The sequence below is a fragment of the Caenorhabditis remanei genome, chromosome IV (assembly GCF_010183535.1).
Source record: "Caenorhabditis remanei strain PX506 chromosome IV, whole genome shotgun sequence".
In the NCBI taxonomy this organism is placed as follows: Eukaryota; Metazoa; Nematoda; class Chromadorea; order Rhabditida; family Rhabditidae; genus Caenorhabditis; species Caenorhabditis remanei.
Window position 1 is genome coordinate 4,252,808 of NC_071331.1, and position 16,023 is coordinate 4,268,830.

Consider the following 16,023-nt stretch of genomic DNA (forward strand, 5'->3'; position numbering starts at 1 on the left):
CTGTATAATATTCCATTCGAAACGGGGTATTATTTTAATATTTAAAAAAAGATAAAGAAATTCCAAACGTCTACCAACCAGAACATAATAGTTTCTATGAATTTACATCGTGTAAGAAACAGTTTTATACGTAAAAAAAAGTTCGTCGATAACATCCTATATTGTCGAGTTTTTAGGTTTCATTGCGGTGTTCTGCAAAAAATTGGAAATTTATGATGGTGTTTCACTAGTGACACGAAGTAATAAGAAAAAAAAATCCGAAAAATCCTTTTTTCATACCTCTCAAAATCCAAATAATTATAGTTTGCCCTGCTGATTTCGCTGCCGTTAGCCAGTTCCGTTGTACACAGTGGCTGCTATCTAAATTTAAATCTCAATTTTGCCGTCGGGATATCCACGGAACAGATTTCAACGTGTTGAAAATTCAAACGTTTTCAATATCCATTTTTTTATTAGAACAATAGTCATTTTTTGTTTCCAAAGTTGTTTGGTTATTCATGAAATTGGTATTAAAATGAGAAAAAGAAAGGAATCTCCAAGTTTCGACTTGAGGTGAATACCCATATCTTGAAACTGGAATTCCCTGTTTCAGTTTGGTTTTAAATGTGAAGTCAAATATATTTTCATTTGATAAGTCGAATGTTTTTTTTTTCAATTCGGTAAAGTTTTTCAGTTGTTGACCTATCGCATACTCAATTCTGAATTTTCATAAATTAAAATAATGGAACAGAAATTCTGAAAACTTGAATCACGCAGTTTTGACATCTTCACCTTGTTCATTTTTTCAAAAATTGATGTGTGGGGAGTTTATAAATCGCTCAAAACCGATTTCGTTTTCCTGGAAGTTGACCTCATAACCTTTTCAATTCCAAGATCTCATCCTGAACAACAATTCATCCTATTGAAAATGACATTCATTTAAAACAAATCTTCATTTTCCATCAATTCCTTTTGTTTCAATTCTCAATTCTTCCGAGAACCGTCTACCTACATATCTACCGTTCTCATCTATAAGACCCTCCCTCTCTCTATTTTTTTTTCACCGTCGGAGAATAAAAGAGACTAGAGTTCTATTTTCAGGGGTAGAACGAACTAGGACACTGACACCATCTATTTTCATTTAATATGGTGAGTTTTCGGTGGTTTGACCTACAAAGAGTATCTACATAAAATCTGTTTCACCATAGTCATTTTCTACACACATTTTATTATCTATCAATTGTTTATAGATGTGCCGCTCAAAAATGATCTACAGTCAGTCCACTATCATAATCAGTCTGCTTGCATGTATTTTGATCATAAACATATTGAGTTGCTTTTCAGTATTCAGGCTGGGTAAGTATTTTCACTATTTTGGATTCATCTTAAATCTGAAATTTTTTAAATGTTAATTAATTTTTTCTTTTTTAGAACAAAAATTCGAAGCCGACGAGCTAATTGACATCTACAACCCTAATGCTCTGAAAGACCTCCGTGCGAAGTACAATCTGAAAGCAGATAAGTACAGTCTGGAATTGTCACAAGTGGCTCGGGGAGCAGATCACAAGAGATTCTTTGGAAAAGTGAAGTTAGAAGCATTCTGTGCGATAAAAGAAAGGATAGGGGATGTTGATGACGGAGGGAAATACGTTTGTAATCCAAGAGCAGTCAGGAAGGATAATTGCACGTGAGTTTGAAAAAAATAGCGTGCAATGAAAATTACAATTGGATCTTGTATAATCGGAAATCATAATCTCAATGTTGCGGAACAGTGATTTTTAAAAGAGTAAGTGGACCAGTTCTCAGTTTCACCAACTTTACTTCTGACCTTCTCGAAACACAAACTCTTTTTCAGTTTTTTTCAAAATTATTTAGAAACTAATCACACTTGTGCCACAAAATTTTTTTCTCTTACAAATTTTTCGATCTATATCTCTCTCGGACAACCAGTCTGGAGGCATCAATGTACACACCAAAACGATTTTTCGGATTCATGTTCTGAAGAATATCTCAATTTGACATCTTCCTGCCATTCGGCAGAATAGAACAACAAAATAGACAATCATGTTTTTATTCACACAGGAGGAATATTGAAGATGCTTTGAACTCCTGATAGGAATTTCATCAAAGTTTAGTACATAATAACTGACATTCTTTCATTTTTCGTCGGAAAAATAAGCTCAGCGTCAGCTAAAATAGTTCTTTGTGAATTTGGACTGATTTCTTTCATTTATCAAACATGTTCAGTTTTTACTGTTTCAATACGTTTAGAAATCTCCTGTGACATTTTATCAAGAATTTTCTTCGAATTTCATTGAATTTTCTTTGAATTTCATTGAATTTTCTTTGAATTTTGAATCATTGAGCACGTTTTAAAAATAAACATAAATCCATTGCAGACTAATCTCCCTTGGCCTCAACAATGCAATTTCCTATGACCAACACATTCAAAATGTGACAGGAGGACATTGTAGGATACTTGGAGCTGATAAGGATCCACAGAACATTACAATTCAAGAAGCATATGAGACAATAAATGGACAACTGTTTGTTGGAATGATTCCGAATGAAATATTCATTTCGAGTATGCTGAGAAAGGCAGAGAGAAGAGAAGTTGAGCTATTGAAGATTGATATTGAAGGAGGAGAGCATGAGGGACTCGAACCGTTCATCAGGGATTATCGAGTTTGTCAGGTAAGACCATTTCAGCATCTCAAAATTTGAAACTGGAAAAACTTTTCATTTCCAGATCTTCATAGAAGTCCACGGAACCCCATCTGAACACCTGAAAATGCTGCAGACCATGGCAAAGTGAGAATCTATTCTCCAGATTTCAAAAAATCCGAAATTTTCCAGATACAACTTCCGAATCTTCAACGTGGAACCCAATCCATACTGTGCCAATTGTTGTGAATACAGTCTGATTCAGGACAGTTGTATGGATCAGTATGGAGTGTATCCGCTAGTTCCGATTGTGCCGAAAGTTGAATTTTAGGTTATCCAGTTGTTTGATAAGTGTAATAAATTTACTATTTCTGATCTTCACATTTCACAAATGTATTGTAATTCTGTTTCTACATCATGTTATGTAAACTAGCATGTTGTATGTATCAGTGGTAACAGTTCATGGTTGGCTTTTTCAATGGCAACTGATTACAGCTTATTGAAGATATTTTCAAGGACAGATCACCATTTGAAACTGCTGGGAACAAACTGTGATAAACGAAAATTTCATTAGTTCTGTAATGAACTCCCTGCTAGAGTTCCGTTACAAAATGTTAACGAAACAGTAACCTGTCTATATTTATTATAGGGACCACTCTCAGTATTCACAGTCATTTCCAAATGAAAAACCGAAACTAAAAACAACCGCTTAATAAGAATTTCAAATACAAGCAGTTCTAATTTGAAACTTTCAATATTTTACATAATTTATTTTTCCAAAAATAAAAAACTATTATAGAAGGGCCGCACCCATAGTATTCTAGGTCAGTGAAGTGTTGAGATATTAGAAATCGGAGGGTGTGTCTCGGGTGGTTCCGTTACTTTTTTTCAATTTATTTGACCCACAAAAGTCGTATAAATATTGGAGAACAAGCTGACATACTCAGAATTTTTCTGTTTCATTTTGTATTTTTTTTATTTTTACAAGGAAAATAACCATTTTTCTCGTTGCAGTTTTTCTTACAAACATGATCGATAGTCCGTCTACCGTCATCATCAGTTTACTTTCATGTTTCCTGATCATAAGCACATTGACTTGTTTCTCAGTATCCAGGTTGGGTAAGTATTTTTTACAGTTTTGGATTCTCGTAAATTTTGAAAAAATTTTGTTATTTTAATTCTACGATTCCTCCTTTTACCCACTTTTAGAACAAAAATTCGAAGCCGATGAGCTAATTGATATCTACAATCCGAATGCCTTGAAAGACCTCCGTGCGAAGTACAATATGAAGGCGGATAAATATAGTCTGGAATTGTCTCAAGTGGCTCGGGGAGCAGATCACAAGAGATTCTTTGGAAAAGTGAAGTTGGAAGCATTTTGTGCGATAAAAGAAAGGATAGGAGATGTTGATGATGGAAAGAAATACGTTTGTAATCCAAGAGCAGTCAGGAAAGATAATTGCACGTGAGTTATGAGAAATAGTGGAGTGTGATAGAATGGTATTCGAACAATGATCTCAAAAATAATTTTTTATTTCGAAATAATAACCAATACTCAGTTTCACCAAATTTACTTCTGACCTTCTCGAAACTGACCAATGTAGGCCTCAAATCAGAAATGTTAATTTCAATGTTTCTAAACAGTAATTTTTTGAAATTTCACCAACTCTACTTATGACCAATTTCAATCTAGAAACTAATCACACTTGTGCCTCAAAACGTTTTTCTCTTTCAAATTTTTTGATCTATATCTCTCTTGGACAATCAGTCTGAAGGCATCAATGTACACACCAAGAAGATTTTTCGGATTCATGTTCCAAAGATTATCTTGATTCGACATCTCTTCCTGCCATTCTCCACTCGAATAGAACAACAAAATAGACAATCCCGTTTTAATTCACACAGGAAGAAAATTGAAGATGTTTTGAACTCCTGATAGGAATTTTATTACCCATTAAGTTTTGACCGTTTCAAGCAGTTCAGAAATACGCAGTGACTTTTTATCGAGAATCCGCCTTTAATTTTACAAGGGAAAATTGAATGTCTTTTGAATTTCAATTGGAAATTTCAAAATCATTCATTTCATTAATTTATTTTAGCGATTTCCAATCACTCATTTCTGTGAACTAAGAGTGATTTTTTCTCCATTTTTGAAACGGTTCAGTTTTGACTAAATTTCAGTGCTCCACAGTGACTTTTTATCAAGAATATACGATCATAATCTATGACATTGCTTTAATAAAACTCAAATCAATTGCAGATTGATCTCCCTTGGCCTCAACAATGCAATTTCGTATGACCAACACATTCAAAATGTGACAGGAGGACATTGTAGGATACTTGGAGCTGATAAGGATCCACAGAACATAACAATTCAAGAGAATTATGAGAGAATAAATGGACAACTATTTGTTGGAATGATTCCGAATGAAATATCCATTTCGAGTATGCTGAAAAAGGCAGAGAGAAGAGAAGTTGAGCTATTGAAGATTGATATTGAAGGAGGGGAGCATGAGGGTCTAGAGCCATTTATCAGAGAGTATCGAGTTTGTCAGGTAAGAGATTTCAGCATCTGAAAAATTTGAAACTGGCAAGCTTTTCATTTCCAGATCTTCATAGAAGTACACGGAACCCCATCTGAGCACCTGAAAATGCTGCAAACCATGGCAAAGTGAGAATCTATTCTCCAGATTTCAAAAAATCCAACAATTTCCAGATACAACTTCCGAATCTTCAACGTGGAACCCAATCCATACTGTGTCAATTGTTGTGAATACAGTCTGATTCAGGATAGTTGTATGGATCAATATGGAGTGTATCCGTTGGTTCCAATTGTGCCGAAAGTTGAATTTTAGGTTATCCAGTTGTATGACAAGTGTAATAAATTTACTTTTTCTGATCTTCACATTTCAAAAGTATTGTGATAATTCTGTTTCTACATCATGCTATGTAAACTAGCGTGTTGTATGTATCAGTGGTAACAGCTCATAATTGGCTTTTTCAATGGCAACTGTTTACAGCTTATTGAAGATATTTTCAAAGACAGATCACCATTTGAAAATGCTGGGAACAAACTGTGATAAGCGAAAAGTTTCATTAGTTGTGTAATGAAATCGAATTAACTGATTGATTTCTGTTACAAAATAATAGTGAAACAGTAACATGAACATTGATATCTGATAACGATAGGTGAGGAATTCAAATTTTTCCGTGCAACGAAATCTCGCCCCGCCCCTTTGCGGCGGCAACGCGACAGTGTTCGAAAAGGGGCGTGACCGCCGCTAGTGAGCGGGGCAAGTTTTCCATTCAGAAGATTACCTTGATTCAAGTTAGATTCAAAAGAATTGTAATAATTTTCATATCTCTCAAGAAAAAAAAACAACTTCGAGCCACAAAACTTACTGTTGTCTGTGAACAGAAACTGATGAATTCTATTTCCCCAACAATTGTTTTATTTCTTTTACTATTTCAAGCGTCTCTTGAATTTCTATGACCTGTCTAAAAGCAATGATTGTAGAACACACATCGATAAGTGTAATTCAGAGCAAACTCATTTATTCAGTATAAAAAATTGGCGTTTCGAAGTTTTTGTAGAATGAACTGATTTTTCTTCTCTTATAAACCCTGCAAGCGTAGACAAAAAAGATGTTTCTCTTCCAAAATGCGAAACAGATTACTGTATTATTTTTACAAATTTTCTTTTTTAGACAATTTTTTGAGAGAGTGAAGTCACGGCAAAAACATACGTTGAAAAACTGAAAAGCAAAAAAGCAAGAATTTCTTCTGAAAATGATATTGCACATTTTTTTAATGAAGAAAGGGGAATTTTCGGTCTAGCAATTAGTATTTGACTTAGTCGGATTTATATTTGTTCTGAAACATAAAGTTGTTGGTTTTGTTTAAAGTAGTATCACAACTTGGTTATACGTTTTGCTTAATAATCCCTTCATTATGAAAATAATTTTCAAAAGATTAGTCATCAACATCGCTATGAACCAGATTCTTTAAAAAAAAAACGTATTGTTTCCCACTGAATAAAAACTATTAAATAAAAGAAATGCATTCAGACATTAATTTAATGAAACTGATAAAAAATTCCTGCTACATCCTTTTTATATTATTCCAAAATATAATTTATTAACATTGATAGGATCTCGCGCGTTGTTCGTTTGTGTACAAAATCAATATTGAAAGTTTCAAATGACAAAAAAAAAAGAAAGTTTATTAAAATGGAACGCATTGTTTTTATTTTTGTTTAAAATATCTATCATTAACACTAATATACTCTCATTTTGTAATTTAATAAGACACTAAAAAGCATCAAACGCTTGAGGAAAATCTCAAAATGTTAACGGCTTCCAATTGTTTATAAATTATCTTCGATTTTTATACATCAATACCATCTTATTTTTGAATGGTTAAAAATTTCCAACGAGTCTAGTTATTTTTTGTTTCAATGGATCGGATCGGTTTAAATTAAAATATTTTAAAATATTATAATTTATGCTCATTCTGGCTCAGTAAACATTTGTTCGTACGGAATGTGATATTTGAATTTAACAGTCACAAAAGTAAAACATTAGTGCTCAATGTGATTTACTAAAGTTAGCGTGAAACTTCTGACGCGTGAGTGTCGCGTTGGAAAATTGAAGATAATCAAAGAGGAAATCGTATTCGTTTTGAATAAAGTTAAATGAAACCGTGGTTTTTATAATATCAATTCCCTGAAACAAATCTGCTGTTTCTGAGATTGCTGAGATAACTAGATTCTTTATGAAATTGGTATATTTTACACGAAATTTTTTTTATTTTCTACATTTTCATCAAGATTTCAGCCGATGCCACTGACACTGTAATGTAAAAACAATAATTAATTTCGATTTTTCAAAGTTAATGAAGTGAACGCATAAACACTCTGCCTATGTATGTGTTTAACAAAAAACCGTAAAATTTTCGTCATCGATTGTTTTCTAAACATCGCTAGTACACTTTTGTTATCTTCTTACTTTTTTGAAAACGGGAACTATTTTTTATTTTTCTGATACGGTCCGAACTAAAGTAGTGACTAAACACCAAAATACTGTTTTTATAATCAAAACGTGGTCAGTATTGTGATGTTTGTGAAAACCTCATTGTAAGATTTGTTTGAAACACGAAATGTTATCGTTTACCTAAAATGTAGTGTCATAAAATTTATCTTCCATTCGAAGCTGTGCTGAAACAAGCAAATAGGTAACAAATTTATATAAAATTATAGAATAAATTATTTCATGGATAATTCAAAAAAATATTTACCCAGTTGGAAAACTGCAAAAAATTATAAATATTGATAATCAAGATACATGCAAGCATAGTAATAATAGTTGGCGTACTGCATATCATTTTTGTTGTGTGGTTTCTGAAAGTATACTTGGTACTGAAAGTTTATGGAAACGATTAACCGAAAAACATCTAAACATTTTCAATAAGAATGCATTGAAACAAATACCTTCAATCTTTAGAAAACATTTTTACAGAAAAATGTTTCATAAACTTACTATTATCAGATTTTTAGTATTGATGCGTTCCTTCCCGGTATATGTGGTCTTAAATAGTGACTGTCTATCCTCTAGGAGAGGCATAATAGGAGGAGGGGTTTAGATCCGGAATAGAGACAACCTATTTGAAACTTTGAAAATTTCTCAATGAATCTTTTTATTTATGTCTAGTTTAAATTTTGATTTATATCAGAATGGTTGAGAGATGTCACAGGAAGATAGTCTTTCGACCATATGAGAAAACTATTTGACACTCAAAAAAGACAGAATTGGGTGTACATTGATGCTCAAATTCTTGTTTTCTTGAGGAAAAAGTATAGCAAGCCGAAAGGCGATACATATTTTTGGGGATGACTAAAAAATAAATCAGTTTCTAGTTTAAAATAAAACGGATATAGATTCGATGAAACTGATAATTAGCTTAATGTCTTTCTCATGGTACTGAACACTGAGTTGAAGCAAATTCAGTCTAATCGATAATCGGACGAAAAATATAGTCTGAATTACAAAAAAAAAATAAACGATCTGTTTGAACTTCAAGCTTGTTCCTTTGTTCATATTCTTTCAAAACCGAAACTGTTTCACTTCAGTTCAATTCAAGGGAAAACTTTCTACATGTGCAAAAAAACTTTATTACAGAATTGAAACATTTCGAAGAAGTAATGCTCGAAGAAACACATTCTTATATACAAGAATTTGGTAATGTTAATAGTATTTATCTGTTCCTCATAACAAGTTTTCGAAACAGGAAAACTATTTTAAGCACCGCCCGGAGCAAGCTATGTCTGCGAAAAATAATGAAAAACCAATTCATTTTCATAATTATATGGATCTCGTGTTTATTAAAAAAAAGTAATTAATTCGAAAGATTGGTCCCATTGAAACAGAATTAAACCACCGACAGATTTCTGTTTCAGCTCGTTTGTAAGCAGTACTTAATTAAATGGGAAAACAATCAAAGAAGCAATTACAGTTTATTGACCGGAATGATTCAAACATTTTCAGTTTCACGTAATGCGTGAAACTGTTATCAACTTGATCACTTATCCGGGTTCACACTTTATGACTTTCGTTACTTTTCTGATAAGTAAAAGCTGATTAATTATGAAAATGTTCCTAATTTCACCACTTTTCTTCTCAAGCTGGCAGTATCAATTGGAAGGGAGTTGTACAAGAAGTGTAGTGCAAAAAAATTGAACATCTAGAGAAACAAATTAGTCGCTCACTCAAATCTGGGGATTCTCCAAAAATTGAAGAACGGAAAATTGGTTTGATTGGAATCTTTATGTATATTAATATTTCCCCAAATGCAAAAAACTAATTAATTGAAAACCACGCAGATTATCTGACTAAATAACAGTTATCTGAAACAGTGAAGTTTTGCCCATATAGCTTTCAGTAGAAAAACAACTTTCGAATTGAAAGCAAATTTGCAAGAATCCTCATCACTACTTTAAAAAATATACGCGAATCTTACATCTTGAAACCGAAATTATTTTGTGTATCTTCACGTTGGTTTGAAAAGCTAATTAGTTTTGTTTAATTTTGTGTTTCAAAAAAGACAAATTTTAACAAATTCAAAATATTGTGTTGGATGATGATTAATAATCTGTATTACAGTGTTCGAATACACTGATGTCTCTTTAGTGCTCTCGTAACTTTAATTAGAGGGCATGCTATGGATCGAAAAGTATATTCGCATTGAAGGAAACAGAAATTATGAGAACTATTTACTTTTTGCTCGTCTTACGATATTGAAACTATATTGAGTTCTGTCCGGATGTTTTCAATTTGTAATTTTTGTTATTCACATTTCCGCATATTAATTTTTTTTGTTACTATCAGTTCGGCACAGTTCTTACAACTGCTCTCCACAGAAATGCTCTTGAAAAATGTATCTTTTTCTTTGAGTCTCTCAATTTCGCACTCAATTTTCTCTCGTTTTGGTAGAGTGCGGTTGTAAGAATCGTGCTAATACGCTATATACGTCATTGTGCTAATACGTCATTGAAAATTTGTTTCACGTTTTGTTTTCGAACAATATTTTTTCATTTTCTAAAAATGTTATTTCAAAAAAAGACGGATTTAAACGGCTGACGAGTGTCGGCCGCAATATTTGAACAGCCTTCCCTAGCACCACAGAAAAACAAACACCGAATCCAGGTTCTGATCGAGAATTAATATTTTTGAAAAATTTTCCAATATTTCCGAAACAGTCATATTTCAACTTTTTTCCATAGAATATGTATGGTAACCAGTAAGACCATCAATTGCAAATTTAATACAAACATATTTTAAGTTTTATCTACATGTATTAACTGTAACAAACTATCCGAAAACATTTTTGGATCCTTGTTTCGATCCGTTATAATCCGCTTTGTAATTTTCACTTTGAAATTTAAAATAACTTTTCTTGTGCTTCATATACCTATTATTTGATTACAAAACGATCGGGAAATCACTGCTTTAAGAAACAAGTGTTCAAATGGAAATTACAGATTATAATAGAAGAAGGTGATACCAAAGTCAATTATCGAAATGAAACTTTTCTCTATACAGATTTTTGAAAAATGTGAAGAAATAAACCTGGCTCCGAAAAAGGGCGTGTTCCGGAGGGTGAAAACACTAACTAGGGAATGGTCTAAACTGACCGTGGAGTTCAGAAACGAGACCTAGCACAATCGATAGACAATCAAATTTTAATGGGAAATCAGTTTTCAAAAATTGCTGAATGGCCTCCAGAATCCAGATATTCTAGTCTGAAAATGCAGACTTAATACATGTGATTTACTCGATTTTTCACCCAAATTTAGCTGTGTTTTGCCCCAAATATCACGGCACCTGAACATCCCTCTCGGCCAGTGATCCGTGGTCGAGTGGTGAGTGCGTCTGTCTATGAAGCACGCTATGCAGGTTCGACCCGCGCTTTTTAAAACTTTTTTTGTTTTTCCTATTCTTTCTTATTTTTTACTTTTTGAGCCGTTTTCCTATTACATCTATCCAAAACTGCGAACGGTTCTGAATCACATGAAGTAATTTGAAAGTTAAGCGAATCAGAAGTACCGTCAACGATATTATCTACGACAAGACGGATATAAAATACTCACGGAGCAGTTTTGGATAGATGTAATAGGAAAACGGCTCAAAAAGTAAAAAATAAGAAAGAATAGGAAAAACAAAAAAAGTTTTAAAAAGCGCGGGTCGAACCTGCATAGCGTGCTTCATAGACAGACGCACTCACCACTCGACCACGGATCGCTGGCCGAGAGGGATGTTCAGGTGCCGTGATATTTGGGGCGAAACACAGCTAAATTTGGGTGAAAAATCGAGTAAATCACATGTATTAAGTTTGCATTTTCAGACTAGAATATCTGGATTCTGGAGGCCATTCAGCAATTTTTGAAAACTGATTTCCCATTAAAATTTGATTGTCTATCGATTGTGCTAGGTCTCGTTTCTGAACTCCACGGTCAGTTTAGACCATTCCCTAGTAAATAGACGAATTTTAAAAATTTCTATGTAAATTGCCATTATTTCCAATGCAGCAATTTTTCGGATAGCTTGTTACAGTTAACACAAATAGATGAAACTGAAAATGGAAAAGTGATATTTCATAGAACACGTTTTATAGTGTTTTTTACAGCTATTGTTTGTGATGCAATATATTTCAAAACTTTATTTTGCCCTCACGCTGACTTTTCACAGCCGTAGTTGTGGTCTTGCGTGTTTTACAATAATTATTTTCCTGTTTGTACTGGGACAGAAAGTTCAGTCTTCAAAAAACGTACGCTATAGGCATTTCTTTCCAAATCAAGAGGCTCCTTAATAATATGACTTGCAGAAATTATTATATGACACAGTGTAAAAAAAAAAAAAACTAGCTCCGTTCCAAAATGAAATCATAAAAACCTTTTTTATATCAGTGAAATGCGGTGAAAACGGTTTGTCTTCCAGTTTCGGTTCCGGTTACGCATTTTTTCAGTGTGATGATTCATAACATAGAGGCAATTCAACTTCAAAACACACTTTAAATGTCCAGAGGATTCGTTTCGAAAACCAACGGTAAGTATGAAAATTTGATGAAACTGTAAAGATTGAAAAATAAAAATCGATAAAAATAAGAACTACATATCCCTGTTCAGTAGCTTACTGTTAGCACTTGATACAATGCTAAATAAAGGGAATGTTAAAACAGGTTTTTTGTTTAATTTATTCTGAAAACTGCAAAAATTACTCTGAAATACCAGAAAAAGCCTCGAATGCAGTATAAAAAAATTTCAAGATTACCATAAAACAGAGATCTATTATTTTGCAGCTATCCGATTACGACACGGATAAATTTTTCAGGTCGATGACTACTTATTTTTGAAACCAATTCATAGAAATATATTTTTTTATTGATATTTAATTAACACAATAATTAAAACTGCGTGCTCGGAATTAGTTGTCTATGTGAATTTTTAAAAGATGCACAAAAAACACTGCTCTAATGATTTAAATGATGTACCATTAATTTATAAATTATTGATATAGACTCTGTCAATTTGTGAAACAGACAAAATATTATGTTTTGTACATTCTTTTTATCGGACACTCTCTGATGAATCTAATTCTGCAAAGTAATCAAAAAGCGCTCGAAACTGTTTCTCATTCATTTTTTGAACAGACGTGTTCGGTGGAAATCGTGCCCCAATAATGTACATAAAAGATGGGATGCTAAATAATGTGGTTGAAACCGATAAAGTACAGATCTACGGATTTGTTTCATTTCTAGAAAACAAAATGAACGGAGGTAGTGATCATCATAACTGTGAATAAGGTATTATATCACTTATCACTATAACAGTATTTGCTTTACAACGCATGAAATTCTCTTGTTTTTGAATGCACGGTAGATCTACAAAATATGATACTTTTTTACTGTATTGTAACTGATAATGTAACCGGAACTAAGATCTCAGATGTCGCTGTTTTCTTCAATATGAGTAATGTTTAATTTATAATATTTACAGTGATCATCAGTCCGAGAAAGAAATATATTGCAAATGCTGGAAAACTCAGAAATTGAAAAAAAAAACACTGCAGCAGGGAATTATTTTTCAACTAAACGAAACAAGTTCAAAATTTCATCTCTAGTAGCACCAACTGCAAGTATGAGAAGCTTTGACAACAACTCGGAACATTTTCTTACATTATCTTTACAGAAAAAGCAACAACTACCTATGATTTTATGAATTCTTCAAAATTTTCTATGTCGTACACAACACAAAAGTTGTTCACTCTGATCTTCTCCGTTGAGTAAGTACTACAACATATTTTCAACAAGCTAATCACAAAATCAACTGTAACAGTAATTTCCGAAATATAACCGTAATCCATATTGCTCAATTAAATAATTCATAAACAATTGGAAATTGTTTCACAATTATAACAACTAGAATTTGATTTTGATAGTTAATTTATGGTCCTCTTATTGATATGAAAAAAAAGATGTGAATGATATGAACAAACTGTAACAGCCAAAGTTAGCCTTATTTCAAATTGTGTCAGTTTCATGAGTATCATTTATGACTTTCATTTATTTTACCTTGATCGATTATAAGAGTCAAAATGGAAAGTTATATCAACTTATGGGAAACCAATTTTATTAAAAAACCAAAACATGATACGAAAAGAAAATCTGACCAACAACTGAAATTGTTTATGAAAAATATAAAGCGCTACCCTAACCTTTAATTGAAATCCTAAAATTATAATTATTTTTAAGTGTTACTTTTGCAAAAAAACAAAATGTGTTTCAACTTCAAAACTTGGTTAGGTCAAACCGATAAACATTCGATTTTGAAAGGTATTTTATATTTTTTTCTGAGTAAAATTGTTAAGTTTTGAAAAAAATGCAGTAAGAACTAAATTTTTTGAATCTTCATCAAATTTTCAACTGCGGATCCTATCATAGAAGTGTAGTTCCAAGCACTCAAGAAAAGAAGAAAGAAAGTTGAAACTGTGTTTTCATGATTTTGAATCACTAATCATTCTGAGCATAACACTGGAATACTGTTAAGAATAAATAAAATTTCAAAAAATTACTAGAAAATCAACCAATTTCACATGCTTAAAAATTGTAAAACCCTCTTATTAGAAAAGTAACTTTCTATTTTATATGAAGAGACAAAAGAGATTAGCACGACTTTCCAGTGATACAACTTTTAGGCATTTTTTGAAATTGTAACTTTCACACAAAAATAAGAATCTGGTTTTTTCTCCTCCCGTTAGTTTATGTGCGTACATGACTTAAGTGTCTAAATTCGTTGAAAAACCGACTATAATACCGACTAAACTTCAACGTTTTTTTTTCAATCTTTAGCCAGTCGATGCTTGCTACTTCCAGAATAACTGGAAATGTTGTGCAATTATGAGTAGGCTTATTGGAACAGTAATCTCAGCTATGTATATCTTGAATGAGCGCGATATTTCCCATCAAAGTAATAGTTTCGAAAAGTATACTGTTGAAAAGATATGGATTGAAATAATTTAAAACGGTGTTACTATTACCAGAAAAATAAAACAGTCTTATTCGAATTCATTAAATCTGTGGAGCGTGATTTTAGGTGTTCCCCACAATGAAAAAGATGTGAATATGGTCGAAATCATAGAGATTATTATTGCTCCAATGAATTACAAACTTTTCGAAAAACTAGCAGTACGAGTTGCGACAGATGAGACACCCAATTTTTTTCCCTGTTCTTGCTTCCCCAACCACCCACATTTCAACAATAACCAAAACTGTTCAGAATACAAGCGAAAAGATTCAAAATTATTTATGTATTTCTTTATGAGACGCTTTATGGTTTTCATGAAACGTTCAATACTTATTTTCTCCTCAGCTGAAAAAAGTTTGGACGTCAGTCTTTTGCACTTCTTCAACTATTACACATTTTCAGAGAGCAATAATGCCGACTAATGCAGAGTACTTTATTGAATATTTTTCGTACGTAATGATAACTAAAAAATAATGTTTCAAATATCAGTTTTCTGTATCAGCAATAAATTGTTAAATTCATTTTTCTTTAGAATTTTCTGTTGTTTTTAATATTTGATAATCATAACTTAAAAAAAATAACTTATAGCTGTGTAGTTTCGAAAGGAATCCTAAAATCCAGAAACTTTTTTTGAACTTTGGACTTAAAAGAAAAAAATTCAAAGTTGTCTCGAAAAATGGACGAAAAATGGATTCTTAAAATTTTGATAGTGGGTATATGTAGGGAATTTGAAGCCGATGAATTATTTAAAAAACACTTACGCGCACATGATTTAATGGAAGCATAGACTCCATGATATTGTATTTTTTTCACCAAAAAACAACTGAAATGTTACAATTAAGTATTATCGGTTTCTCGAAACAGTATCGAATGTCACTTTGAATGAATGATTTGATAATGTTGTCTATTGCAATTTAAGAAAAAAGTTCGTATCAGTATATTGTCGAAATAAAAAAAGTGATACCCGGTGTTTGCGGACTTAATGCTAATTTTAATAATTTTTCCACTAAGTCCGCAAACACCGGGTATCACTTTTTTTATTTCGACAATACTTCTACTTTTCAGCTGACTGTGAATTATGAGAACACGAATATCGTATTATTGAAAATCAACAGAATCAAGGACGCCGTGAAAGAGTCCCAAGTTCCTCCAACTCCTGACCTTAATTAGTTAATTAAAAATTTTAAAGAATTTTAAGAATTTTAAGGAGAAGGCATGCGTGGAGGACCGCGATTGCAGTCTGTCCTGATCAAACTAGCAACCGAAATTGGACGGCTCTTGAGATAACTCGCTTCAAAATGACA

General features: G+C 32.4%; 2 protein-coding genes across 2 annotated transcripts; both read left to right on the forward strand.

The window, feature by feature from the left end:
• Nucleotides 1–1,244: 1,244 nt before the first annotated feature.
• Nucleotides 1,245–2,974, forward strand: GCK72_012404 (uncharacterized protein; the record flags this gene model as incomplete). Its single annotated transcript, XM_053729085.1, has 5 exons — nucleotides 1,245–1,335; nucleotides 1,411–1,666; nucleotides 2,379–2,673; nucleotides 2,729–2,790; nucleotides 2,836–2,974. 5 exons carry the CDS (start codon nucleotides 1,245–1,247, stop codon nucleotides 2,972–2,974), a joined length of 843 nt encoding a protein of 280 aa, XP_053583857.1.
• Nucleotides 2,975–3,671: 697 nt separating this feature from the next.
• Nucleotides 3,672–5,498, forward strand: GCK72_012405 (uncharacterized protein; the record flags this gene model as incomplete). The annotated part of the gene is made up of 5 exons (XM_053729086.1): nucleotides 3,672–3,762; nucleotides 3,853–4,108; nucleotides 4,904–5,198; nucleotides 5,253–5,314; nucleotides 5,360–5,498. 5 exons carry the CDS (start codon nucleotides 3,672–3,674, stop codon nucleotides 5,496–5,498), a joined length of 843 nt encoding a protein of 280 aa, XP_053583858.1.
• Between the last annotated feature and the right edge of the window lie 10,525 nt (nucleotides 5,499–16,023).